The sequence below is a fragment of the Peromyscus maniculatus genome, chromosome 16 (genome assembly GCF_049852395.1).
Source record: "Peromyscus maniculatus bairdii isolate BWxNUB_F1_BW_parent chromosome 16, HU_Pman_BW_mat_3.1, whole genome shotgun sequence".
NCBI classification, from domain to species: domain Eukaryota; kingdom Metazoa; phylum Chordata; class Mammalia; order Rodentia; family Cricetidae; genus Peromyscus; species Peromyscus maniculatus.
The window spans coordinates 49,111,776-49,138,238 of NC_134867.1; the positions used below are offsets into that span (position 1 = coordinate 49,111,776).

The 26,463-nt window shown below is 38.6% G+C and overlaps 1 protein-coding gene across 4 annotated transcripts in view; it reads left to right on the forward strand.

Moving 5' to 3' along the window:
• The window catches only part of Stxbp5 (syntaxin binding protein 5), a 133,743-nt gene extending 113,000 nt beyond the window's left edge, over window positions 1-20,743 (forward strand). For 3 of the 4 annotated variants that reach the window (XM_006984440.4, XM_006984439.4, XM_016002943.3), the window contains 7 exons: window positions 2,944-2,994; window positions 8,140-8,379; window positions 9,148-9,517; window positions 10,235-10,400; window positions 11,936-12,047; window positions 17,309-17,529; window positions 19,742-20,743. In XM_006984440.4, the coding sequence (XP_006984502.1) occupies window positions 2,944-2,994; window positions 8,140-8,379; window positions 9,148-9,517; window positions 10,235-10,400; window positions 11,936-12,047; window positions 17,309-17,529; window positions 19,742-19,783 (1,202 nt within the window). In that variant the 3' untranslated portion in view covers window positions 19,784-20,743. The remainder of the gene's footprint in view (window positions 1-2,943; window positions 2,995-8,139; window positions 8,380-9,147; window positions 9,518-10,234; window positions 10,401-11,935; window positions 12,048-17,308; window positions 17,530-19,741) is intronic. The other variant, XM_076552783.1, reaches the window with a different exon arrangement.
• Window positions 20,744-26,463: the final 5,720 nt, after the last annotated feature.

Here is a 26,463-nt window from a genome sequence, read left to right on the forward strand (position 1 = left end):
CATTTTTACAAGGTTTTTTATAATAAAGTTTATAAAAATTTGACATACATTTATTGAAGAAAATAGCATATTCTGTCTGAATAACAAATCATATCCACCACTTTGGAACTCATTGCCTAAGTATAATATAGTCTCTAGAAGTCTATCTCAAAGACAAGATTGAAAAAAGAGCAAACTGGAATACACTGGCCCCTGAACCCAGAGCCCAGCTTGGTCTCTTGGCTCCTCATTGGCTGCTACCCCAGCGAATAACTTTGACAGTGATTCTTTACTTCTGTGTAAGAAGAGCAACCTCTGAATACATTAAAGCAGAACATAATGCAACAGCATCATGCACAAAGAAAGTTACATGCACATAGGACACATGTAGTGTGCTTGCCTCTTCATGCTGTAGGATTGACTTTGTTAGTAAAATCTTAAAGATCAGTAATTTTCGAATCAGCAACTTTTCTTTGACTATTAACAGTTTCCATAAGTCTCTTAGTAAGTGTGCTCACTATTATTATTTACTCTTCATATATATTTTATAAGTATTTAGAAGTAAGATTCTACAAATAACAAAAAAATTGATAGTTTGGTTTATGTAGAAATGGATATATATAACTTCCAAGATATCCTCGTGTATAAAATACAATCCAAATAGCTAGCACTATTTGTTAAGAAAATCAAAATTAACTTTCCTGAAGATTCCATTTGATGTATATTCTGTTTCATGCCATGCTAAAAGTAGATTTCTAGTTGGATCCCATGCTCTGATCTGGTCTCCAAGACCATTTTAATTTCCATGTGTCAAGTAATTATCAAGTTGCCTGAATGTGTGAAACTAGGAGGAGGGGAAATAACGTAAGAGATTAAAGAACAAAGATTCAAAATTAAAGCAACTTAAGTAAGTCTGGCAAAACAAATAGAAACACAGCTCTGTTTTTAATGGGCACCTCTGTGTGTTGCCTAGTGGACAGATTTTGTTCTGTGGCATTTGATAAGATGGAGAAGACTATACTTCAGAGCCCTTATGTCCCCAATCCTAAGAACGTGGGTATTCAGTCATTCCTCAGGAAAACCTCAAGTAATTGTTGAAGTCATTTTAAGTGAAGTGAGTGCTGTTTGTTGGTCATGTGCTCTTTTCTTTAGTCCTTTTCACACATGCCTGATGATTCTAACACAGCTTTATGCTTGTGTTCTACAGTATTAATGAGTTAAATCACACAGCTTCAAGAAAGAGATAGTCAGAAAAGCTAAATGCTGTGTCCACAGCCACAGTCTTACTGTGTGGTGCTGTGTCCACAGTCTTATTCTGTGGTTCTCTCCACAGTCTTACTCTGTAGTGCTGTGTCCACAGTCTTATTCCTTGGTGCTCCTGTCCACAGTCTTACTGTGTGGTTCTTTGTCCATAGTCTTACTGTGTGGTGCTGACCTCAGGACTAGCTGAGTTGGTGGACACTGCATTATAAGGCTGTGCAGTTAAAAAGGAGTTGGGGACATATAGTTAGCAGAAGTACATAATTAAAATGTTGTGAAAGTTATAGTAAATCTTCCTAGTCATTGTATGTGCACTCTTATCTTCTCAGTATTAAGAAACTATTGAAATTAGATCAGCTGAAAAATTGCTAGAGAAATATTTAACTATTTCAATATTTTATATAATAAATAAATCCTAGTGCTAAACAGAAAGTGTTGACTTAACATTGTCTTTAGAAGACTGTTTGAGAGACACAATATCTTCTAACCCTAAGGGTCTTATACATCAAGTATAATAGCACCCAGGTATGTGAGGTCAACAGCTATGATTATATTCATCTACTTTAATTGTGTGTTGCCTTTTATCTCTTGTCTCAGATTTAGTAAGCTGGTGAAGATGAGACGGCTGATGGATAAATGTGGCCAGTTGTTTTGTTAGAATGTTCTAATTAGCTTAGTCAAGCTAAGAAGTAACAAGATGACTTCACCCCTCCCCCAAGCCCTTTCCAGTCTACCCAATGCCTATTCCTAACACTGGATTTGTCGTTTTTTTAGATGTGGAAGTTATGTACTATGACTGGATTTCTCTTTGTTTACATGGCGCCCTTATGGACTAGCAGGGTCTGTGCTTTAAATATCTCCTAACCGTCCAAACTTTAACCAAATATATGCATTCGTGTATTAACCAATTTTTTTTTTCGAACTTTCACATAGGGAGCACTGTTCTATGCCGCATGCAATACCACTAACATAATAGATGTAGCAAACTGACTCCTAACTCTATACCACTTCTTAAACTAAGACCATAACTGATTTTGAGGATGGAAAGTGAATTCTATGAAGTTTGTGGATGAACTTTTAGTTTTTCTATTATATAAAAAGACTTTTATTGACATTTTATACAAATACCATGATTTTAGATTAAGCATGACTTTGTGTTTTTCTCACTGAAATAGAAATGGAAGTATTAATTTATATCAAATAATGGTTCAGTCAAATATGTTTATTGCATAAATACTTTGATTTGTTTAGAAATATAGACATGTCTTATATTTAAAAATTAACTTTAAAAGAATAATGAGTCCAATAAGCATGGAATGAGGAGCTAGGAAGATGTTCTGTCACATGCCCTAGCTTGTTCTTGTGACTGTTGCCTCTCTGCAACACATTCCTTCTGAGGAATGACTTTTCTCCTGAAGCCCTAAGCAATAAAGGTTCTTAAGTTAAGAGTTTACAATACTGCCTTGAAGTAAGAGCTTCAAGCACACAAAGATACTACCTCAAGTAAGTAAGTACACACTTTTAAAAATTTTGAAGTAAGATTTATTTTCCACTCCTGATGTTATTATAAACTTATTTTAATTATCCCAGAATCTAGATTTAGAAAAAAAAAAAAACTATTCACTTCTATCTTGAAAATCAGTTGCTATGATAAATATCAATCAAATATTTCTCAGAATTTTAAAAATATATTTTATTTTTCAGCAAAGATGTCAAGGAAATTAAGCTTGCCAACTGATCTAAAGCCCGATTTAGGTAAGTAGAATAAGTGTTCAAAGTAATTGAACCTTAAAGAAGGAAAATGGAGATCAGAAGATTGAAAATTATTGTAATGGAGATCACACTGGAAGTCATTGTTACAGTGGCAAGATGCACCGTGATTTCCCACCTTTTGAAATAGTGTTTAGGATATACACTCAGGCAGAGCAAAATACGTATTTATTTCCTTGCCTCTCTTGTTCTTTTCTAAATAAAATTTAGTAAAATTTTCTCAATTATAGATTTTTTTTTTGTTTTTTTTTTTTTTTTGTTTTTTCGAGACAGGGTTTCTCTGTGTAGCTTTGTGCCTTTCCTGGGACTCACTTGGTGGTATCCCAGGCTGGCCTCGAACTCACAGAGATCCGCCTGGCTCTGCCTCCCGAGTGCTGGGATTAAAGGCGTGCGCCACCACCGCCTGGCCAAATTTTTACTAAAACTGTTTATATCCCGCAAAAAACATCTTAAGCTCTACAAACTTAATTTTATACTAGTTTAATATTTCGGAACTAGATAACTAGTTTTTCATATAGAACAAATTTCTTATTAAACTTTGTCACTGCTGACTTTGATGATAATTTGGAAATACTCTCTTATAATACTTTAATGTAGCTCATTCATTATGAAAGCATTGGGAAGGCATCCACACATTTTGCTTAATCTGTCTCATAACAGCTCCCCATATTTCACATAGATAAATGGTATTGCAATAAAGATAACAAGATCCATGGAGTACAGGCAAGGCCATATTGCTCTTTAGAATCCCTGTCCCTGAAATGTCTGTTTATTTTGATTGAAGAAGTAGTAATGAAGGGTGCTTTCACTGAGCACTGTCATTACTTTCCGGCATTACTTTTCTGGAAGCTGCCCACTCATTCCACCTCCCACTGTTATTTCCCAGAGTCCTTGTCAGACTTAGGTGTTGGTCCAGTCCATCATTCTAATTTCAGCACATCTCTGCCATTTCTCTTGCCTCTGTTACATTGAGACGAGTTTAACATGCACTAATTAGTATAGTGTAGGCCTATTATGTACATCAGTAGAACACTGACTATAGGAAATTCAATTTAGTAGAGTTCTACAGAACCACTCTTAAAGGGGAATGAAATTCACCATAGAATACAAGCTCACTCCTATTTCTAGAAGAGCAACATCCTTTTCTTATAAAAATGAAAATCTGAGTACCATGTAGATATAGGGCTGTGTGTGTGTGTGTGTGTGTGTGTGTGTGTGTGTGTGTGTGTGTGAGAGAGAGAGAGAGAGAGAGAGAGAGAGAGAATTGTCGAAGAATAAGTTTAATTAAAAACATTGACATAATACTTTAAAAGTAAGCTTTATAACTAAAAAAATGAAAGTCATAATTTGAACCCAAGCATTTCTTAGATTTTCATTGTACATGAGTGCTCTAGAAGAGGGTCCAGGATTTTCATCACACATTTGAAGAGGCTAATGCCTTCAGTAACATTAAATATTGCCAGTTAAAAACTGACTGTGAGCCTTTCAGTATCTTTAAAAGTCTCCTATTCTCAAGTACTCATTTAAAAGTACTTTTAAAGCTAGTAATCTAGTAATATGTGTGTGCATACATATATATGCATTATAATGAACTATTTTTAAAAACATATACTATATGTCAAATTATACAGGTAATTTAGTCAATGTGTGCCCTCCCTGCTTTTGCAGGCCTCTTTAATTACTAAATAGTGATAATACTTTTCAAGGTGATTATGTTGATTCAACAAAAATGATAATATATAGTGTTATGATCATAACTAGTATTCTTCATACTAGAGCTGTTAAACATTGTCTAATAGTGCACATCTGTTATCCCAGCTTTTAAGTTGAGGCAAGAAAATCAAGAGTTTGAAACCAATCTAATCTACCCGTGGAGACAGTGTCTCAAACAAACAAATGAATTAACTGTTCTATTTCATTTAGCTTGCTCACTTTCTAAAAAAAAAAAAAAAAAAAAAAAAAAAAAATCAAGCCACAGAGACCCATACCAACTGACTTAATAAGGATAGGTGCTACTGAAAATTCTCACTTGATTTGGAACAGTTCCAGGTAGATGATAAATAGACACCTGTGTCCATCAAGGGGGAACTTAGTTGCTATTCACTCTATTTTTCTCACATTGATGTAGCCTAAGGAGTTTCTTTGGTGATATAATTTTTATAGGTAACTCATATAATAAACTGCTATATAGTTTAATATTTTGAAGTTAAGTCATTCTATTAAGTTAATACATTGTGTCCTCATGGCTTTGAATTAACATTTAAAATTTAAGTTATTGTTAATTGTCTGTAATTTTAATAAATATGACATTTTCCACATGTTAGTTTGCTGAGGTTTGTACGACCAACTTTTCTTGTATCATTACTTTCTATTGTTATCACTAGGGCACAACTAAATTTGTCTGTCATTTAGTTGTCTTGTTTAAGGAACAAAATATATGATTATTATTGAAAAATACATTTAAATTTTAATTTTGAAAAGGTAACTTTGGAGATTTGAATGAGTTCATAAATTCTTATAATCAGTAATTTTTATAAACTCATCCAGACATGTGGTATTTATTGATTACAGAAAGTCGTTTTATTTACATGAAGGACTTCAGTCATTTTTTTTTTGTGGCATAACAGAATACCCAATTCTTTATTAAAGAGTTTATTTATTAATAGTTCACACTTTAAAGATTTGCTTGCTTGTCACCCTCATCTCTTGTCTCTGGTGAGGGCTTTCTGGCCACATCATTTCATGATGGTGGCATCATGGTGCGAAAGCGTGTCGGGGGACAGGCCACATGGCAGCAAGGTCAGAAGTGAGGCAGAGGCAGGAGCCAGGCTTCTTTCTGTACTCTGGTCCTTCTTGTGTCCATTAAGCCAGGGTTCCTGGAGAACTGTTCATATGTCCTCTGTGGGTGACGTCCCAGTGCATGTCAACCCCCCCACTGGACCCTGCTCTTAAAGGTTGTGTCCTATAAGCATTACCATTCTGAGGACTAGATTTCCAGCACGTTCATTTTGGGCTGACACACTCATGTCTTCTCCACGCCATAGCAGACATCTTTTCCACCATGTTGTTATCTGTCATAGAAGTACAGACTTGAACAAAAGAAAGATACATTTAGTAACTGCGGTTAAATATGGCCCTGACTGCTGAAATTATAATAAGTTTAGAGGCTAGCTATCATCAAAATTGTGTTACTTAAAATTGCTGGGGGATTATTTTCAATATGTGAATCTAAATTTATTTGCAGGAAGCTTGTGGAAGTATAAGGATTTGGTTATACCTTTTTATATTACTAAAAATATACCTTAGAAAGCCCTGCTGTGTTTTTATTAATGACATTAAAAAACATTAAAAGTCATGATTTCAGAAGTGATGTGTACTAGGTGTGATAGAAATTTCTGGGAATTTTAATATATCTAATGGCACAGTTGAACAGAATGGCTTAAACTGTTGGTTATAGATCCATCTTTAGTAAGTGTTTATTGAGTAAACCTTACAAGTGAAATGCTAGAAAATTCTGCAGAGCATGAAAACAACACCAGCCCTTCCCTGCCGTCATCTTAGAGCAGGGACTAAGACAGGTCAGAAATGACCGTGGCACCGCTGTCCCGGGACAACCGCGGGAGAGAACAGCTCGTGGGACCTCTGTGGCTTAGGAGTCCTGAGGGACTGGCTGAGATGGCCAGCGTTGCTTGGTCCAAAAGGATTGAATGCAAGGACCAGAAGGTCTCAAAAGTGAAATGCAGGTTATGTTTGGAAAAACTCAGAAGTCTCCATTTAGATCCCATTGCAAACTGGAGAGGTTTAACATCAGGAGACAGAGTCAGGAAGTTAAATTAGAGGTTTGTCGAGGTTCTGGATGATTGTGGTAAGACTGAGCATGACTACATAGACAAGTGGAAGCTACTGAGGGGTTTTTCTAGTCACAGTGATTGAATTATGATTGTACTGTATAAAACTGAGTTGTTTCAGCAGTGACACATCAAAAGGTGGCATCATCAATCTAGGTAAATGGCGATGAGAACCTGAGTTTAGAATAAAGGAACTAGATTGGTGACAGACAAAAAGAGGAAACACTATTGCCACCAAACCTGGCATCCCAGCTCTTGTGTAGGTAAACTGAAAGCATGGAAGCAGGACTGTGGCCTCAGGGTTAAGGTGACCAGAATGTCACCAATGTCAGCAGAATGGAATGCATCATTAGTGACAGGATTTCTCAGGAGACGAGGCACAGGGCGTGACTAGTGGGCGTTTGGGGACGCAGTTCACAGAGAGATGAGGCCAAGGCTTGAGATGGAATTGGAATTGAACACGAGAAGCTAGTGGAGGAAAAATAGTGTAATTTTAAAATAGATACGCTGGGTGCTGGAGATGGCTCAGCGGATAAGAGCACTGGCTGCTCTTCCAGACGACCCAGGTTCAATTCCCAGCACCCACACAGCAGCTCACAACTGTGTGTAATGCCAGTTCCAGGTTACTATACCCTCACACAGACACGCATGCAGGTAAACACCAATGCACATAGAATTAATTAAAAAATTAAAATACAGTAGCTATACTGTTTGTTATAGACAACCTTAAGTAGAGGGATGTGGCTGGCTTACTAAGAGTAAGCCAGATACCGGTTATACATATTGAAGCCAAATTTCTTAGATGAGTGTTGTTTATACTCAAGGAAAATAAGGATTTTTTTCCATTGGTTTTTATGGTGCTCATGTGAACAGACTGAGAAACAGAAGTGGTTGCCCCTCCCCGCACGTCTTGGTGCAGTTTGTACACGTGAAGACTTGAAAAGATCTTTACATTTTTAGTTTTATCTAATCATGAACTACCAAGGGGGCACCAGCTCTGTGAGAACAGTGGGTACTGACAACAGAGGTCTGACATTCGGTGTTTTCTTTGAGAGCTCGTACCTGCTCACTTCTGAAACCTATTTATTTGCATTTGACATTTGAGCAAACAGGAAGTTTTATTAACATAAAAGTAAATCGTTTTTCTTTTCACCTAAAAGGACATATGCCATAGATTTTTGCATGGGGGTAAATTTAAAATTTACTTGACCAAATTTGTAACAAAAACAACAGAATGTAATATGCTGTAACTAAAGCAATCCTGCATTTTAAATCATTTCAGATGTAAAAGATAATTCCTTCAGCAGATCGCGGAGTTCAAGTGTAACCAGCATTGACAAGGAATCCCGAGAAGCTATCTCTGCTCTTCATTTCTGTGAAACTTTTACTCGCAAGGCCGACTCCTCCCCCTCCCCCTGTCTGTGGGTGGGAACGACGCTGGGAACAGTGTTCATCATCACACTGAACCTTCCCCCAGGGCCCGAGCAAAGACTCCTTCAGCCCGTGATTGTGTCTCCAAGTGGTGCGTATGCCCTGCTGCTGCATGGGGGACATGCTCTGGCTTAATTAGCGGTTACTGATCCAAGCACTGTGAAGACAAACGGTATTAGTGGCAGTTTTGTGTTTTAAGAAGCACATTTTCTTAGGGCTATGGAGAAGGCTCAGCAAGTAAAATCATCTGCTACCCAAGCCTACTGAGTTGAGTTCGGTTCCCCCAGAACTCACATGAATAGGCCAAAGCAGGCGGGGCGCCTCTGTAAACCCAGCACTCCCATGTCAGGGTAAGACAGAGAGACTGGCCCACGGCTCTCAGGCCAGCCAGCCTGGACTGCACAGCACAGAGCAAAGGGAGCTCTGCCCCAGAAACAGGGGGAAGGAGAGACCCAACTCCCCAAGTCGGCCCCTCACTTCCACAGGTGCCTGTGCACACAAATTAGTTTTAATTTTCTTAAAGTAAAATAAACTTTCTAGTTCTGCATTTAAAGGAAACAGCATATCATTGATTTATTCATCTGCCGGTCAGGTGTGTGTGTGCCAAATTCATTATTTTAATTAACTTATAAATTCTTAACTGTTGACATTTGTGTTTGGAGCATGCATTGATGACATATTTTTCCAGACTCATAAATAACATGGCTTGAGTTTGGGATTTTATCAGTGACCTCATACAATTACATATTCAGTGTAGTGTGCATTCAACATATTTGTGTATATTTAGTGTCAGAGTTGGAATAAACATATTTGCGCTGAATTTAAAAATGGAAGTGTATACTAAACTTCTACGTTCTAGGTACTATATTGAGGTTAAAAGGTGCAATCTTGAGAATGGCATTTCTGGATGCCACGGGCTGCTTAATGCCACCTGCATACGAACCCTGGAAAGAGCACATCGTTCCCGAAGAAAAAGACGAAAAGGAGAAATTGAAAAAGCGGCGACCTGTCTCAGTCTCCCCCTCCTCTTCTCAGGAAATTAGTGAAAACCAGTATGCAGTGATATGTTCTGAAAAGCAAGCAAAGGTAATCTCACTGCCAACCCAGAACTGTGCGTATAAGCAGAACATTACTGAGACGTCGTTCGTGCTTCGTGGAGACGTTGTAGCACTGAGCAACAGTGTCTGCCTCGCCTGCTTCTGTGCCAATGGCCACATTATGACCTTCAGGTAGGAATGAGGTCATTTCTAAACACATACAGCATTCCTGCTTGGATCACAGAATCAAATTCAGCTTGAAAAAGATACTGAGTTGTTCATAGTCTTATACACTGAGTGTTGTTCGAATCTTAGATGGTCTTTTAATAAAAAACCCAGAGTCAGATATCAGGGTGAAAGCTGAAAGATCAGAGAAGCAGAACAGCCAGCCACTAGTTCTTACCTCTACGAAATCCTCAGCCTAAAGCAAGTGAGTTCCTGTTTCCTCACGCCTTATATACCTTTCTGTGCCCTGCCATATTACTTCCTGGGATTAAAGGCATGTGTGCTTCCCAAGCAAAGGCATGAGATCTCAAGTGCTGGGATTAAAGGTGTGTGCCACCACTGCCTGACTTCTATATCTAATCTAGTGGCTGGCTGTGTTCTCTGATCCTCAGGCAAGTTTATTAGGGTATACAATATATCAGCACAACTGAGAATTTATTTTCATCCAGGTAATGGTAAACAAGGATATGAGCAATATAAACCCTGTTTTCCCTCCCTCGGCTATAAAAACTAAATGATTTAACAGCCCCAGCCATTTTTCTCTTTTATTTTTCATCAGTTTTCTAGACTAGCTTTCAGAGTAGTGGTTTTCACATCATGTCTTCATACAGTGTCATTGTACCTTGTACCCACCCTATAAATAACTTGCTGCCTATTACTAACAAATATTTGCTTTCCCTCAAGTTTGCCAAGCTTACGACCTCTGTTGGACGCCTACTACTTGCCCCTTACCAACATGCGGATAGCCAGGACTTTTTGCTTCACCAACAATGGACAAGCGTTATACCTTGTTTCACCTACAGAAATCCAGAGACTCACCTACAGTCAAGAGACGTGTGAAAATCTTCAAGTGAGCAACACAAGTATTCGAATTTCTATAGAACTTAAGGGTTCTCTGAGGGCCCTCATGCTGTCTGTGTCCCCTTTTCTCGTGGAATGCACAGAACCTTTTTGTTTGGTTTATGTTTTATCACATTATTTTATTGTCTGGGTTGCATAGCATAGATTTCATGGAGGCATATAATAGACTTGGGGCATACCCCACACCCTTTGCCTTCTCTCTTCTCTGCCTGCCCCCTAATTAGTCCTGACTTTTTGTGCCCTTGTGTCATCTGTACATACACAGTTTACAGATCAGTATAAAATCTAGAACCTGCACATGGGAAAAAAGACATGTAATGTTTGTCTAAGACTTAATTTGTTTACTGCAACTGTCACAATAGATCATTGAGCTACATTTTAGCTCCCAAACTATAAAGCTTCTAAAAGGAAATGAAAGGAAAAAAAAATTTTTTGACACCTTGGGTTAGGCAATGGTTTCTTAGCTGCAGGCCAAAAGCATCTTTTTGTTCTAAAAACACAAATTGATAACTTCAAAGTGTAAACTTCTGATCTAAACAGAGCCACATAAGAAATTAAGACAAGCCATAACTGTATTAAAATGTTGGTAAAGCCATTTTCCAATCAAACTTTGTGTTAAAGTATATAAAGGATGTCATCTTTTCTGTCCACATCCCTATATCTCCTTGTCTCCATGTTCTCACAAAGACCTCAAGCGCTGTAGAGAGTGGGAATGCAAAGGGCGGGCACCACGTCTTGTTTCTGGTCTTGGTGGGAGTGAGTGGAGCATTTTCTGGGCTCCTAGCCACTCCCTGTTGGTTACCATTCTGCTCTCCTCTTTTTCTGTCTGGAGAATGTTGACAGTAAGCTCAGGGAAGACTGGCATGTAAAAACCGCTCTTCCCTCTTCCTGTGGTTTTCTGAATTTTCACGTGTCAGATGATGTTTATGGCAACTACATGTTTATGAAAAAGGAAGTTGACCTATCTAAATGACAGTTTGTCTGGTTCCACTCAAGATGATAATTCTGAAACTATGGCCATTGCTACACTGAATGCCTCGGCCTGCTGGGAGAGAATGTTCTATTAGAAGATAAACTGGTTTTCAGGAAAAGTATCAGCTCTTCTTGAATTAGATTTAAATGTTATCTTGAAAATCAAATACTGACTGGCATGGCAGTGCAATCCCAGAACTCAGAAAAAGATCTTATATTCCAGACTAGCCTGGGATACATACCAAGAGAGTCTTGGACACAAGTTACGTCTCCTTACCCTCTAGGCAGGCATACTGTCCTGGCTGTAATGCTAACAAATAATAGGTGGGCGGAGAAAACAGCAGATTCCTCTTAGTCAATTGGTCTTGGAAACCTACTGTTAGAGTAAGTCAGTGTGTTTCTGCTCTGACCGTTTGTGATTTTCTTATGCATTGTTGGTGAGTCATACTCAAGGGGATTGTCACCACATCACAGCATTTACAGTGGTGACCTTGTTAATTAAATGTCTGTTTCCCCAGAGCTTTAACGGTATAATTGGTTTTTATTTGAAAGGAGATGCTGGGTGAGCTCTTCACTCCCGTGGAAACGCCAGAAGCACCCAACAGGGGCTTCTTTAAAGGCCTGTTCGGGGGCGGTGCACAGTCTCTCGACAGAGAAGAACTATGTAAGTTGGCTGGTTTAATTGGACTTATATTCCTTTAAGACAAAAACATTCAATCCATGTAAATATTTTGTTACATGGATCAACTATGCTTACTTTTTCATATTTATCATAATAATTAATATATCCATGGTTTAACAAAAGGCATAAAATTACTTTGTCATTCTGTTCTCAATCAGGAAAATATTATTCTCAGGGAACCAAATTAGCATAACTTTAAATAGCTAAAAAATGGTGTTTACAACTTTAAATTGGTAATCTAGAAAACATGTTCTTATTTACATTAAATGTGATCATTATTGTTTTATTTTTGTGATTGCCATTACTTGATGACTGTGTTACAGTTCTGTCCCTTTTATCAAATAACATCGAGAAATCAACATAAAGGGGAAAAGTTGGCTTTTCACATGCTGGACAAGCCTGCTCCCACTATAAGCTGTAGCCCCGCAGGATTCTACATGGTTTACACTTCCAACCTCCAGCTGGGTGAGGGAGAACAGTCTGTGGAAGCAATGTTTGTTGTCTCATAGCAGCTGGAAGTAGCGAGTGAGGAGTGACCAAGGTCCTGCTGTCCTTGTCAATGTCAAAATAATCTGTAGGTAAAGCTTTACAAGTAACAAATTAGCGGAGTTGCTGGATAAATCAATATGCAAAACTTTAAGATGAAGTCTTTATCAATTATTAGTTATATTGGTTTTCTGTCGCTGCTGTTGTTCTACAAATCTGTTGACCTAAAACAACCCAGCTGACTGGGCATCTAGGCTTCAGTTTTGTCTGTTAGAAATAAGCACGGTTTATCCTGGCACCACCAGCACTCTGCTCCTCACTGGGGACTCTGGGTAAGAATGTATTTCTTGGCTTTGTTCAGCTTCTGGAGGTCCTCCCTATTGCACTCACCTAGATGATGCAAGATAACCAGCCCAGGCCAAGGTCCTTACCTTAATCACGTGTGAAGCCCGCTTTCTATTATAGGCTGCTGTATCCTTACCTTTCAGAAACTGAAGTGCGGCCATCTTGAGGAGGGGGGCATTGTTCTATCTTGCAGTAGTTGTTTATTTTTAGAAAAATTGAGTTGAGTGTTAATTTCAGTAGAAAGGGGCTTGCCTTACCACATACAAGGTGATGGATGATGGGTGGGTGCATGGATGAATGGATACATGGGTGTGAGGGACTTTTCCTGGGAAGACATGCACATATGTGTTCATTCCAAAAAGGGAACCCACCACAGACCAAAGTAATGATTATACCAATGTCCAACTTGGTGAATCAATTAATTTTTATTGGGGGTTACTAGTAATTAGGCCTATCAGTGAGGGCTTTCTTCCAGGAGTAAGGATGACTCAAAAGCAGCAGCAACACAGAACAGCCCAACACAGGTGATGTCTAGAAGATCTGCCAGCCTAGAGCTCTTCACACAGCTTGTAGACAGCTGGACAGTCCTGGAGTCTCTCTCGGCAGCTCAACTGACCATGCCACTCTGCAGCAGGTGTTCATTCCTATAGAGCTGGAGACAGGGCTTAGAGACTCGCCCAAGTTCCTGCGCTTCTAGACATGAAGTGTGTTTACCTCCCAAGTCTCATGTGCCTCGCTCTCCTTCCAGGGACATGCTTCAATTCAAGGAAACTGCTGAACAACAGCATGTATGTGTGAATGCCAGCACATATGTGCACGCATACTTCATGACATTCTAATCTAAGTCCTTCCCTAACAATGTGGCTAATGATAAATTTATATGAAGCTCAGAGGGCTTTCACTTCTTTTCAGATTATCCTAAAGCATAAACCAGGATAATTATACAAGAAAAGGAAAAGTGGAGTCAGAGTGGAAAAAGTCAAACTGTCTGTATTTGCAGATAACATAATTTTAATTATGGAAGTTCCTAAGGCAACCAACCAAAAATAGATAAAGCTGATAAGCAAGATGGCAAGGTCAAAGGATCTATGATTAATCTCTAAAAGTTACCCGTGTTTTTATATGATAGCAATGAATAATCCAAAAGGGAAATTTAGGAAACAGTTCCTTTTATCTCCGCATCAAAAAATAAAAAAAAAAAATCATTAGATCTCGGTGTGGTCTTGGTGTTGCGGTAGTGTAGCCTTCTTGACAGACGTGGGAAGTTCTTCCCTTTACCTTATATGGAGTACGTAGGGGAGTACATTATATGGTGTTAGCTCTTCTTTGAAGGTCTGGTGGAGTTTTGATTTATAAAATAAACCACTTAGAAATAATTTCACTGAAGAAGTGAAAGACATTCTCACTAAAACTTGAGAATATTATTTAAAAAAAATAATAGGTAAACAGAACAGCATCTCATGTTCTTGGATTTAAAGACTTTATTTATCCTGCTGATGTATCAGTGCTGCTCCTCAGACCAATATAAATCATCCCATCAGAATCTAAACTGGATTTTTTGCACAAAATAATAGTAAGATTTATGAAATGGAGGAGGTGAGGCTGACCCTTCCATAAGCAGAGAGTCTAAAAGCAGAGGGCCAGGGGGACACACATTTCCATGGCAAAAGTTACTACAAAGCTATGATCTGATATTGGCATGGACATAAGCAATAGAATATGATTGAGAGTCCAAAAATAAGCCTAGAGCATTTATGCTCAATGATTTTCTCCAAGGATGCCAAGACAATCCAAAGATGAAATAATGGACCTTTCAGCAAATAATGTTGACACAACTAGATATTCAAGTAAATAAAAACCAGCAACATGAAAATTAAGTCAAACGAATCAAGGACTTCTACTTGAGGGTTAAAGTACAAAACTCTTAGAAGAACTTGAAATAAATCTTTGTCACCTCAGTTAGTCATTTGTTCCCCAATACTTCACCTAAGTCACAAACAGAGAATGAAAGAGGGAAATTGTAGTTCATCGACGGGAAAACTTTGTGTTTCAAAAAATAAATAGCAAGAAGAGAAGATGATAATTCTAATATATTGTAGGTTGTTGTTTGGCTCTTTTGGGGGGCCCGCCACCCAGCTCCCAAATAAATCACACAGAGGCTTGTTCTTAACTATGAATGTCCAGCCTTAGCTTGGCTTAGTTTCTAGTCAGCTTTCTTTAACTTAAGTGATCCCATCTACCTTTTGCCTCTGGGCTTTCCTGTTCTCTTACTTCTGTCTTACTCTTACTCCATGGCTTTCTGGTTGGGTAGCTGGGTAGCTGGACCCTGATGTCCTCCTCCTCGTCTGACTGCTAGATCTTAGAACTCTTTCCAGATTTCTCCCTCAATATATTCTCTCTGCCTGCCAGCTACACCTGTCCTTTCTCCTTCCTTGCTATAGGCCAGTTCTTTATTAAACCATCAGGTGTTTTACACAGGCACAGTAACACAGTTTCACAGAGTTAAACAAATGCAACATGAACAAAAATAACACACCTTAAAATATTCTACTACACAAATAATAGGACAAGCTGTATACAAATCGTATCTGATAAAAATCTATTATCTGGAATATACAAAGAACTCATAATTCAGTAATAAAAGAATAAGTAGCCCAATTTTGAATGAGCAGAAGGTTTGGATTTCTTTTGAAATATTCCTGATCAGAAATCATCAAAAGATGTCCAACATCATTGGTCATTCAAGAACCAATGTGTATCAGAAGCCATGGTGATGTACCACATCATGTTAACTAGGATAGCTGCGATGAGGACACATGAGCATTGGTAGGGTGTAGAGAAGCTGTAGCTCATGTTGCTGAATGAAAATGCTGCATGCTCTCGAAAAAGCTGCCCCCTAGACCTCAGAAAGTTCAACAGGTGTCCCAGTCCATGTCCCAGCCATTCCATTCCTGGACATACATGTCCAAGGGAACTGAAAATGGGTGTTTACATAAACACTTTCAGAAATGTCCAAGGGAGCATTACTTATAATAAGACAAAAAAGTGGAAACTGCCCATTGGTTAAATGAAGCACAGCAAAATGTGGTATACTTATAAAATGATGCACTATTCAGCCATAAGAAGAAATGATACTGATGTGTGTTGCTACACAGATAAACTGGGACCTTATCTTCAAGGAAAGAAGTCAGCCATGAAAGGCTACTGGCAGTGTGGATCCATTAGCCATGAGAGGCCACGGCTGTGTGGATATATTTATATGGAGTATTTATAATAGGCAAATATATAGAAATAGAACAGCCGGGCAGCCGTGGTGCATGCCTTTAATCCCAGCACTCAGGAGACAGAGCCAGGAGGATCTCTGTGAGTTCGAGGACAGCCTGGTCTACAGAGCGAGATCCAGGACAGGATCCAAAACTCTACAGAGAAATCCTTTCTCGAAAAACCAGGGGGAAAAAAGAAAAGAAAGAGAATAGGGCAGTGACCCTGAGTAGGACAGAAAGAGTAGAAAGTGATAGTGACAGACCATGGGCTTCCTTGTGAGGGACGGAGACGTTCTGAGATTGGGCAGTGTGAAGGGTCCTTACAGTTCAGGAAAAGAAATGTGAGCGGAAGTGCAAGGGCATATAACCGGAGTCTGCTCTTAGACTTGCTGTGATCTGGGAATTAGTCAGAATTTGGGTACTGAAAGGAAGAGGCAAGCAAGCCCTTTAAGGAAAAAGTGTGATTTTATGTATCTGAAAAGGGAAACGTTAGTGGAGACAAAGAAAACATGTCTACAAATCTGGGTGACCAAAATGGAAATAGTATTTTTATAAGTGTGGAATCAGAACACTAAATCAAACGTGAAAATTAAAACTTAAATCTTTTTTGTTTTGTTTTGTTTTGTTTTGTTTTTCGAGACAGGGTTTCTCTGCGTAGCTTTGCGCCTTTCCTGGAGCTCACTTGGTAGCCCAGGCTGGCCTCGAACTCACAGAGATCCGCCTGGCTCTGCCTCCCAAGTGCTGGGATTAAAGGCGTGCGCCACCACTGCCTGGCTAAAACTTAAATCTTTATGCTTAAAGTTAAAAGCTTAAAATCCCTAAACTATAATGTTAACAACTCAAAAAGCAATTTTAGTTACAAAATCTGCATCAGTGTATCTACTTCTCTCAGCAATGGCTAGCTAGCCCTGATTCCCCGGATTTCTGCTGTGTGAACTAGGAGAGAATAGGGTGTTTATAATGGTGCACTGTGGTTTTGCATATTTGAAAAAGCATTGAGAAAAAATGTAAAACAGCACAATAAAGGTGTGTTATAAAGTTAAATATTAATCTTCTAATTGTATTACCACATGATCCAAAACTTGTATTTTAATGCTGCCATGTGATAGGACTTTTACTAACTTTTTCTCCGTTCTTCAAACCTTCCAGTTGGCGAGTCCTCCTCAGGAAGGGCCTCAAGGAGCCTTGCGCAGCACATCCCGGGTCCTGGTGGGATCGAGGGTGTCAAAGGAGCAGCATCCGGAGTGGTGGGTGAATTAGCCCGAGCCAGGTTGGCCCTGGATGAGAGAGGGCAGAAGCTTGGCGACCTGGAAGAGAGAACTGCAGCTATGTTATCCAGCGCAGACTCGTTTTCCAAACATGCTCATGAGGTATGCCTAACGTGCGGCCAGCCACCCAAAGAACTAGATAAAGCAAATGTCACAATGACAACGTAGTGTATATGCTGTTACTTCTACAAGCATGTATTTTGTGATATTGCAAGTTCTGACTTTTCCACAGGAGGGAACCATTAAGAGAACATGGCAGTGGTTTCTGGTCTTTCCTGAAATCTGTGCCTTGTGAAGGCACGTGCCCACCTTTGGACCTTCATAAGCAATGCAGAAGCTTTGTGGCTGTTTGTCAGGGACCTCAATAAAAATACTAAACTCCCTTAACTCGCCAGAGTCTGCAACTACCTTAACCTAAGAAGGAACTCCGTTGTCTCCTGGATTCTTCCAGGTAGATCTAAATAACAAAAATCAGTTAGCATGTTGAAGTCGCCGTGTCTTGCAAACTAATGTATATGGAGATGTGTGGGAGACCGTGGGAGTCCAGCTCCCACCTTTTCCCACCTATTCTAGGGTTCTTAGGTGGAGGAAAGAGGGATAAGAAAATATCAGATAGAAAGAGAGACCTAGCTGACAAGAAGAAAGACAGAAACACAGGATAGCTTCAGAAGGGCCTGGAATAATGCAAAATGGCCTGGACGATTTATTCAAACGGCTTTTTATAACATACCAAGGGGAGAGGCAAAAGACTTTACCCTTGCAAGATCAAAGCACACCATACAATCAAGTGTAGACCCTTCCAAACACCTGGTAACCACGCCCATAGTCAAATCATCCCCTTATGCAGCCCTGCTGGGTGAAGCAAGCTCACATTCTCTGACCCTGAGTAATTTGGGCCTCCTCCTCAGAGAGGTAGTGGTTCAGCTCTAGTAAATTCTTTGACCTGAGAAACAGGTTCTGTAAAGTATAGGCATCTCTAAATGATGCTCACACAACCATATTTTGTTGACTGATACAGGGCCTTATGAAACAATGATTTGTGGGCCTCAGAGATAGCTCATCAGGTAAGAGTGCTTGCTGCTCTTGCAGAGGACCTGTGTTTGCTTCCTAGCACCCACATGGCAGCTCGCAGTAACTCCAGTTCCAGAAAATCGGATGCCCTTCTCTGGCTTCCTTGCAATATGAGATGGTACATATACAAAAATGCAGGCAAAAGCGCATGCATATGAAATAAAAACAAATTTTAAAAAATGTTCTTGTGGCCTTAAAAGCCCTTCTGTAAGGCACATGTTATTATTTTTGCATGTGTGCCACTCCTTCATGCTCTGGGCTGGTGACGTCTCATTTTTGCTTCCTTGACTGGCCTTTGATTCTTGCCCAGGTGAACAGTATCAAAGTTACTTTTATCTTAGAGCACCAAGTCTCTATAATGCTAGCATTCCTCTAGTTGTTCAACCACTAGCCATCTCTTCTTTGCTCAAGTTGCATGATGGACATGACTCGACCTGGAAGGTGCCTGTCTAGAGCATCCCAGGGAGTCGTGAGTGCCCCAAAGCACCTCCAATGGAAGCAAATAGCCCTCACTGTAGAGCAGGGGTTTTGTTGCCCCAACACAAGCACTTGCGTCCCTTTCATAGTATCTGCACGTCCCGATCGATCGATTGACAAGGAGCACAGTTGTCCTTCTCTTCTCTAGCTGCTGTTCTTAGATGTACTTGAGAGTCTGAGGAGGACAGTGCACTGAGGTGCGTTCCTGGGCTCTTGAATTCAGATTGCCTGGCCTGATCCCCAGTAACCCACCATTCTGCTAACCATGAGTAAAACCTGGAAGCCCTTTTTATAAATGAGATTTTTTATTTAGAACATGAAGAGGAAATAATACAAACCCCCAGAACTGTGCAGATCAATTAAAATCAAGGTAGGTGTGTCAAGTGTTATTTAGCTCACAGCAAGAGCTTAGTAAATTTGAGATGGAGGTAGTTTTTTTCACCTTCCTTTCCCTCATCCTTTCGGTTCTAATTAGAGGCATGGCAATTGACTTATTTTGAAGTTATTCACTGAGTCACCAAACTATGTTACACATTAAAAAGAAACTATGATACATATCAGAAACTTGAGCATCTCCTAGGATAGTTTTTTTTTTTTTAATGAACATAGCCATTTTTCATCTAAGTGGAATAATTCTTGCTACTTTAAATAAATGGAAGTGTAATACCAGACTGGAATGTTTTAGGGTGGTATGCTTTATAGATACCAATTATAAATAGTTTTTTGGAATTTTGAAAACATATTTTTCTTTTTTCCCCTCCTTTAGATGATGCTGAAATACAAAGATAAAAAGTGGTACCAGTTCTGACAACCAGAATCCACTAAGACCAACTTCAGCCAGAAGGAGAAGGAAATGTCCTTGTTGATGTCATTGGTATCTTTGGGGAAGATAACATACAAGGGATGTACACCGCTGAGGACTGTTCTATCCCAGCACAATCAAGCACTGTTTTACCTCAGTCACATGGCTTTACCTGAGAACTCACCCACGTGCAAACCGGAGCATATGGTGTGTGCTGGCTGTGAGTTGACAGACAGAGAACTTAGCGGGGTCACGTTGACGGATGAAAAACACAAAGGGATGTTGAGAAGTCCTGGTGGGCTGTTCCTTGGATCATTCCTGTATTAAACTTTCACATGCCAAAAGATTTTGTGCCGTTGTATCTGCCATCAGTGTTTGATCCGAGGTGGGGAGAGGCAATAAATGAGAAGTTCTGAGTCCGACATGGTCATCTTTGTGTTGGGACTGAATTGTGACCAGCTGTCTGGACTCACTCTCTCTCGGGCACTGGTCATCAGTGTCATTAGTGAAAGCAGCAAATTGTCCCCTTCTCTTTAGACTGTGCTGAATGGTGGGCTCCAACTAATCAAAGATACACATAGCTTGTGTATGGGATCCTCTTCAGTTCTTGTTACTCTATCTTTGTGTTCAGTTCCTATTTTTTCAAAAGCAAAACAAGGTGATATATCACTTTTCATCATCGAAAAGTGCAGCGCATGACTGAATTGCTCATCTTCTGAGAGTTTCCATGTAGTGGCCATGCGGTGTGAAAAGTAAGAAACCCTCCATTGTGGTGAGGAGAATTCTTCAATGTCTTTTGTCCTTGTTCACATTAATTCAGCTAAAGGTAGATTTGACCAAAAGAGTTACTGGTTATATTTGTAGAAAAGTTGAAATTGGCTAAGTTTTTAATTTTGCTTGACTTTTTATAAAATGTTTAACCAAATGATGTACCCTTGCATTATTTAATTAAAATTGCTAAAACAACGATGTTTCATCATTTCAGTAAAATGCTCAGCTCCCCTTTTAAAATGTCCTTTATTTGCTAACAATTCCAGTACACTCAGGTGATGAGCCAGTTAAATCTTAGTGCACATGCCGCCGCATGGAAGACTACAAGCATCTTTTGTCAGTAATTGTCCAAGAGTCTAGTCTAATGACCTACAAAATAGCTCCTGTAGAACTACATCACACATCTGTATATATCCTTTCAAAATACTAGAAGCAAAAAAGGAAAGGAACATATGTTCATTTCAGTAACTAAGTTTTTTCTGTAATAAAGAGAGATGTGTATTAAATGTCAGAAGCCCTGAATGATTGGTTCCTGCTCTAGCGTTACAGCCTAGAAAGAAAGCAGTCTCTAACACAGAGTCGGAGGCTATAATTGTGAAAGCCACAAAGGAAGAAGTGAAGGGGGAGCATGAAATTTATATATTGTCTTCTATCAAAGTCTGTAATGAGTCATTGTCCTTTAATAAGCAGAGCACAAATTGATAGGAAGCCTGCTTGTTTTCTATTCCATGTGATGCGTGACGTTCCCTGTAACACATCTTCAGTTTCCCAGCCTCTCATTCACCTGTTTCTCTTTCATTGATAAAATCTTTTGTTTACATTTTATAATGTGCACTACTGGATATAAAAGTTTACATCAAAGTTTATTTTAAATAGCATCAAGTAAGAATTAAATATATGTGGTAGAGAATTGATCAAGACAAAAATGTTTTATAACTATAATCATTTTTAAAAGTTTCGCAATCTGTAGAAAGTGAATAACATTTCTGTTTCGTGTCCGTGCTCCGAACGTTTGGCAGTTTACAAATTGCTTAATTTGCGTTATCTATTGTCCACTAAACCCATGTCTCATGATACCTCATAGGAAGAATTGTGTCCCTTTTAAAAGGTATAGTTTTATGAATATCAATAGTCGAGAGTTTTAAAAGGGTGAAAAGTACTAGAGTAACTAGCAAACTGCTTGACTCTGTGTGGAGTCTCAGCTCTTTGGGTTGCTGTATTATTTGTGTATCAGATTCCTTTCTATAGTCATTTTAACTGATGTAAATAAGATAAATCAAAGTTGTAATTATTTATTAATAGAGAAGTAGGTGTGTTTACCTGAGATGGATTTTATAAGAATATCTTTATGTGTCATTTGAAATCACTGGTTTCTTTTTTTTTTTTTAAATTAATCTACATATTGTGCACAACAAGCTAAGAGACTAGGATTAGAGAGGACAGAGTATTTTTGAATAGAGAAAATGATCTTCCCAAGCTGTGCTTGATTCTGTAAATAAAATAGTCTGCAGTATGACCCAGGGGACTGACTGCAGCCTGAGATGGCCTGCCTCCCCCAACCCACGCCTGTCTTTTTTGATGCAAAAAGAAGTAGTCACCAGCAAGCCAAAGTTTCAGGAAATCCAACAGCTGCAACAATAACAAAAGGTCAAAATAAAAAAATCAGAAAATGAAAGCGTGTGTGTGTGTGTGTGTGTGTGTGTGTGTGTGTGTGTGTGTGTTTGTGTGTGTATGCTCTGTGCCCTCAGCACTGGTCACATTGAAATGTCTTTGATTCTGAAATCCAAGCATTCTGCAGTTAACATTATTAACAGGAAGAGATTTCTCTGTATGTACCACACACACCCAATTCATTTCATTCTGCAAACTAAAATCAGTCCATGTTTGCTTAGAATACTGTTATTCAAAGTATTTCATTTCATCAAAATCTTTCTATCTGTTTGAAATATGGCGTCACCTTAACACCCACTCACATTTCAGTCGTACTGTATTTCCAAAACTCGATTATGGATTTTAAAAACCTGTTCTTGATTTGAGATTTTCATGGAAAAATACTGCTGTGTACATCTGTCATTCTGTGCAAGTAGACTGCAATTTCATCAGAATATTCCTTTAAGAAATATTTACTTAGAACTTCTTGTCGGTTCAAGTTAGTTCAGGTAGACATCTGCGTGTACGGAAAACAAGCCTGAAAGTGTACATACCTTTAGGATGAAGGGGATGCTGGGAGACGGCTGAGGAACGGGGGGATTTGTTCCAAGTTTACCGTAAGTTCTGTATTTGAATCATCTGTGCTTTGCTCAAGGCATTTCGCATGTGACATTAGTAAAGCTATCTCCAAAGGTAATTTTTTTTTCCCTGTGGCAAAGATTTATTTTAACTTGGGGGATTTTGTTTATTTGTTTCTGCAAAATAAAGAGCACTGAACTTTAAACTTGAATTTTTCTGCACTTTTTTAGATAATAACTTTTTATTGTCATTTTATCTGCATTTTCAGTTTAAATCAAGTGATATGTGTGTATGAAACATACCAAAATCATGAATATGCTGCTAGCTGCACCTGAAACCAATCAGTTTTAAAACCTTTAATAGGGTTTTCTAGAGCTTTTAAAGATTAAAAACAAATGAAATTATTTGCTGTACATTTGGTGTTGTTGGTCTTTGTTGCGACACTTTCAGAGTTGTTTTTACAATCACACGGTAACACGTTATATTTATACACTGCTAGAGAATATACTTTTAGTTTTAGATGAATTTTTATAAATGTATTCTTTAATTTTAAAAATGGTGAACTTGTTAAGTCAAAGTACTTAAAAAGTATGTATATTATCCATACAAAAAGTTATGTTTTATGCTTATAGTAAGAAAAACTGGTATCTCATATCGAGATACAATTAAGTTTTCAAAAGTCATGCATCATTGAAAAGTATTCGCACATGACAAGAAACAATTATATAGTTTAAAAAATCCTCTGCTGAATATTTTCAAGTATTGGTTTTCTTTTGAGGGGAAATATCCACAAGAATAATTTCTGGAACTTTCTCTGTAGCTTCAGCTTGCTGTTGGATGCCTATCTTGGCTATTGTTTTAATATATATATATATATATTAAAATGGTTTTCCAGATATTTTCTTCTACCTTTTTTAAAAATAAATTTCCAAAAATAGGAACAGAGTTTACGTATTTTTGTCAATGAAGGTTTTTTTTATTTTGTAGTTTGTAGAATTTGTTCCTTATCAGTTTGATACTTAATAATCCTAGGGTTTTTAATCTCTATTTACTTTGAAAAGAATACTCCTATGTGGTCAGTGTCCCTTCTGGTTTTCTGTTTGGTCTTTTTCTTTTCAGCGTTTGTTCTGGGTTGAGATGGGTGCCCAAGTGTGCTTCTGATTTGGAAAGGAATACATGGCTGCTGGGTTTTGTCCACGACTCCTTCCTCAGGGTGACCTGCAGAGAGCTATAGGCACTGTCGCTGTCTGCCTCAGATGTTGTCAAGGTTCTGTGGACAAAACACAATTGATTCAACTGAAAGGGGGATACTGTACCTGAGCTTTTCTGAGGATGTAAATGATTTTAGTAACTTCCCAATGAGGAGTCTGAAGTTACTGGCCCAGTTCATTCATGAATTAGGTGCCATCTGCAGAGCTGCTTAGGGATATCCTGTGTCTGTTCCTCAGAGGACACATGAATGTACTTCTGCCAGGATTTTTCAGTGATGCCCATTGTTTTAAGTAAAACTTCTTTGTCTATAAGATAGAAATAAATAGTGTCAGTTCATTGTAGGTCATTTGACTCAGGCATTTAAAACGGGTGTAGGTTAATTGCTATGGAGCTCTATTTATGTGATTTCGTTTTTGTTTTTTTTTTAATATTACCACTTGTATTAAAGACAATGTAATGAGTTTCAAACAAACTTAACACATCAATGGGAAGTAATGCAAAGATGAGAAAAAGTGACTTGATTTGTGTGTGTGTGTGTGTGTGTGTGTGTGTGTGTGTGTGTGTAAATAGTAATGTGATACTTTAGGTGTGATCTCTGCTCAACATGGTAGCTAGAAATCAGGGGTGGGGGTGCTTTCTAGTTGCACCATTGGTTCCTTGTAAATGTGTTTTCAAAAAAAAAAATTATGAAAAAGACAGATTTAGCTTCCTAGCATGGTCCGCACTGAGGATGAGCATGCTTGGTCCCGAGTGCTGGCCTATGTGTGAACACTGTGTGTGCTTTTCAGCTGATGCAGTCTCTCTCCATGTTTGCTCAATCCAGTAACTCTCTCTAAGATAATTACTGGAACATGCTTTCCAAGTACAGTTTTTTTTTAATTATCTGTGCATTGTTTCATTTTTTTTTTTTTTTTTTTTTTTTTTTTTTTTTTTTTTTTTTTTTTTTTTTTTTTTTTTGGTTTTTCGAGACAGGGTTTCTCTGTGTAGCTTTGCGCCTTTCCTGGGACTCACTTGGTAGCCCAGGCTGGCCTCGAACTCACAGAGATCCACCTGGCTCTGCCTCCCGAGTGCTGGGATTAAAGGCGTGCGCCACCACCGCCCGGCTGTTTCATTTTTTTAAATAGCACTATTGCAAACACTAAAAATGTCTTCTTCAAACTTTGTAGTTATTTTGCATTCCTGTAACTTAACAGACAGAAAAAAAAAACTGTCATCACAGCAGAAAAGTTCAAAATTAAGTAATGAAATATTTTTTTGTAAATAAATACCATTAAGCTGGTATTTTAAGAATGTATTACAACTCAATGTTTCTGGGAAATGTTCATATATATGTATATGAATGTCTGCTGAAGGGCTTCTGTAATTGGGCAAAATAAAATATTCCAATCCCTCCTGAAACAAAAAGGCCCCTTTTTCTGAGAATTTGTTTTAATATTTTTCTGAGTTGTGGAGTTAACACATTAGTTGAAGAAAATAAACCTATAAAATAAATTGTCACATTTCCAAAGATATGCTTATAGGTAATTGAGACCACAGACATTGAACGAGGTAGGGTTCCTAGTGAAAGGCACCTAGACAGCCATGTGGTAGGTGGGTGGAGTGGAATGCAGACAGGAGGTAGATCTAGATGCATGCAAATAACCCAGGAGCCTTATTAAAATACTGATTCTGAGTCAGTGCAGACTCGCAGGGGGCTGATACACTAGCATGTCTGGCAAGCTCCGACTAAAACACACCATTGGTCTGTGGAACAGCATTTAAGTAGTAATGATAGTGGATGTTTCCATAGTTAGCATTTTCTAATTGATTTGTCAGGATCTGTGTAATTACTTGTACCAAAAAATGAGCATCCAGCTAATGGATCTAGAATCAAGTCAGGGAATGCTGAGGTAATTCTCATCCTTGTTTCTGGTGAAGATTTCTGCCTCTTACTGTGATGCACACCTGTTCCACATGGGGGCAGTCACGCCCTGAGCAAGAAATCCTTCAGTATACAAGGGAGAACCCACAGGCTTTGCAGAGGTCTGCTTTTCATGATCGTCTTTTTATCTGGAAACTTATGCAGCACATCATTTTATGTTATTACACATCGATGTACATCATTTCATATTGGTGTGAATGATTATCAAATGTTTTGGTATTTTTTGTTCTCAAGTAAAAATTTGAAGATAAGATTTCTTCCTATCTCTGGCCATGCCTTGGTAGGGTAACTATTTGAGTGTGTTCTGTGTAAGTGGCTCAGCGACATTCAGTGCTTTCAGAAATCTCTACGTATTATTCTGTGCCTAGGAGTATATAGGAAGATTCTAATTTTTCTCCCCATGGATTTAAAGATAATGCTGTTTGCATTTTCTGTTTGCATTTTCTGTACCAAAATTAGCTGCCATGAGTGTCCTAACAGGAGCTATTAAAATGTGTGCTGCTTAGGTGAAGGCATCTCTTAAAACAAAAAGGCCTCTCTGAGTTATTTTCCG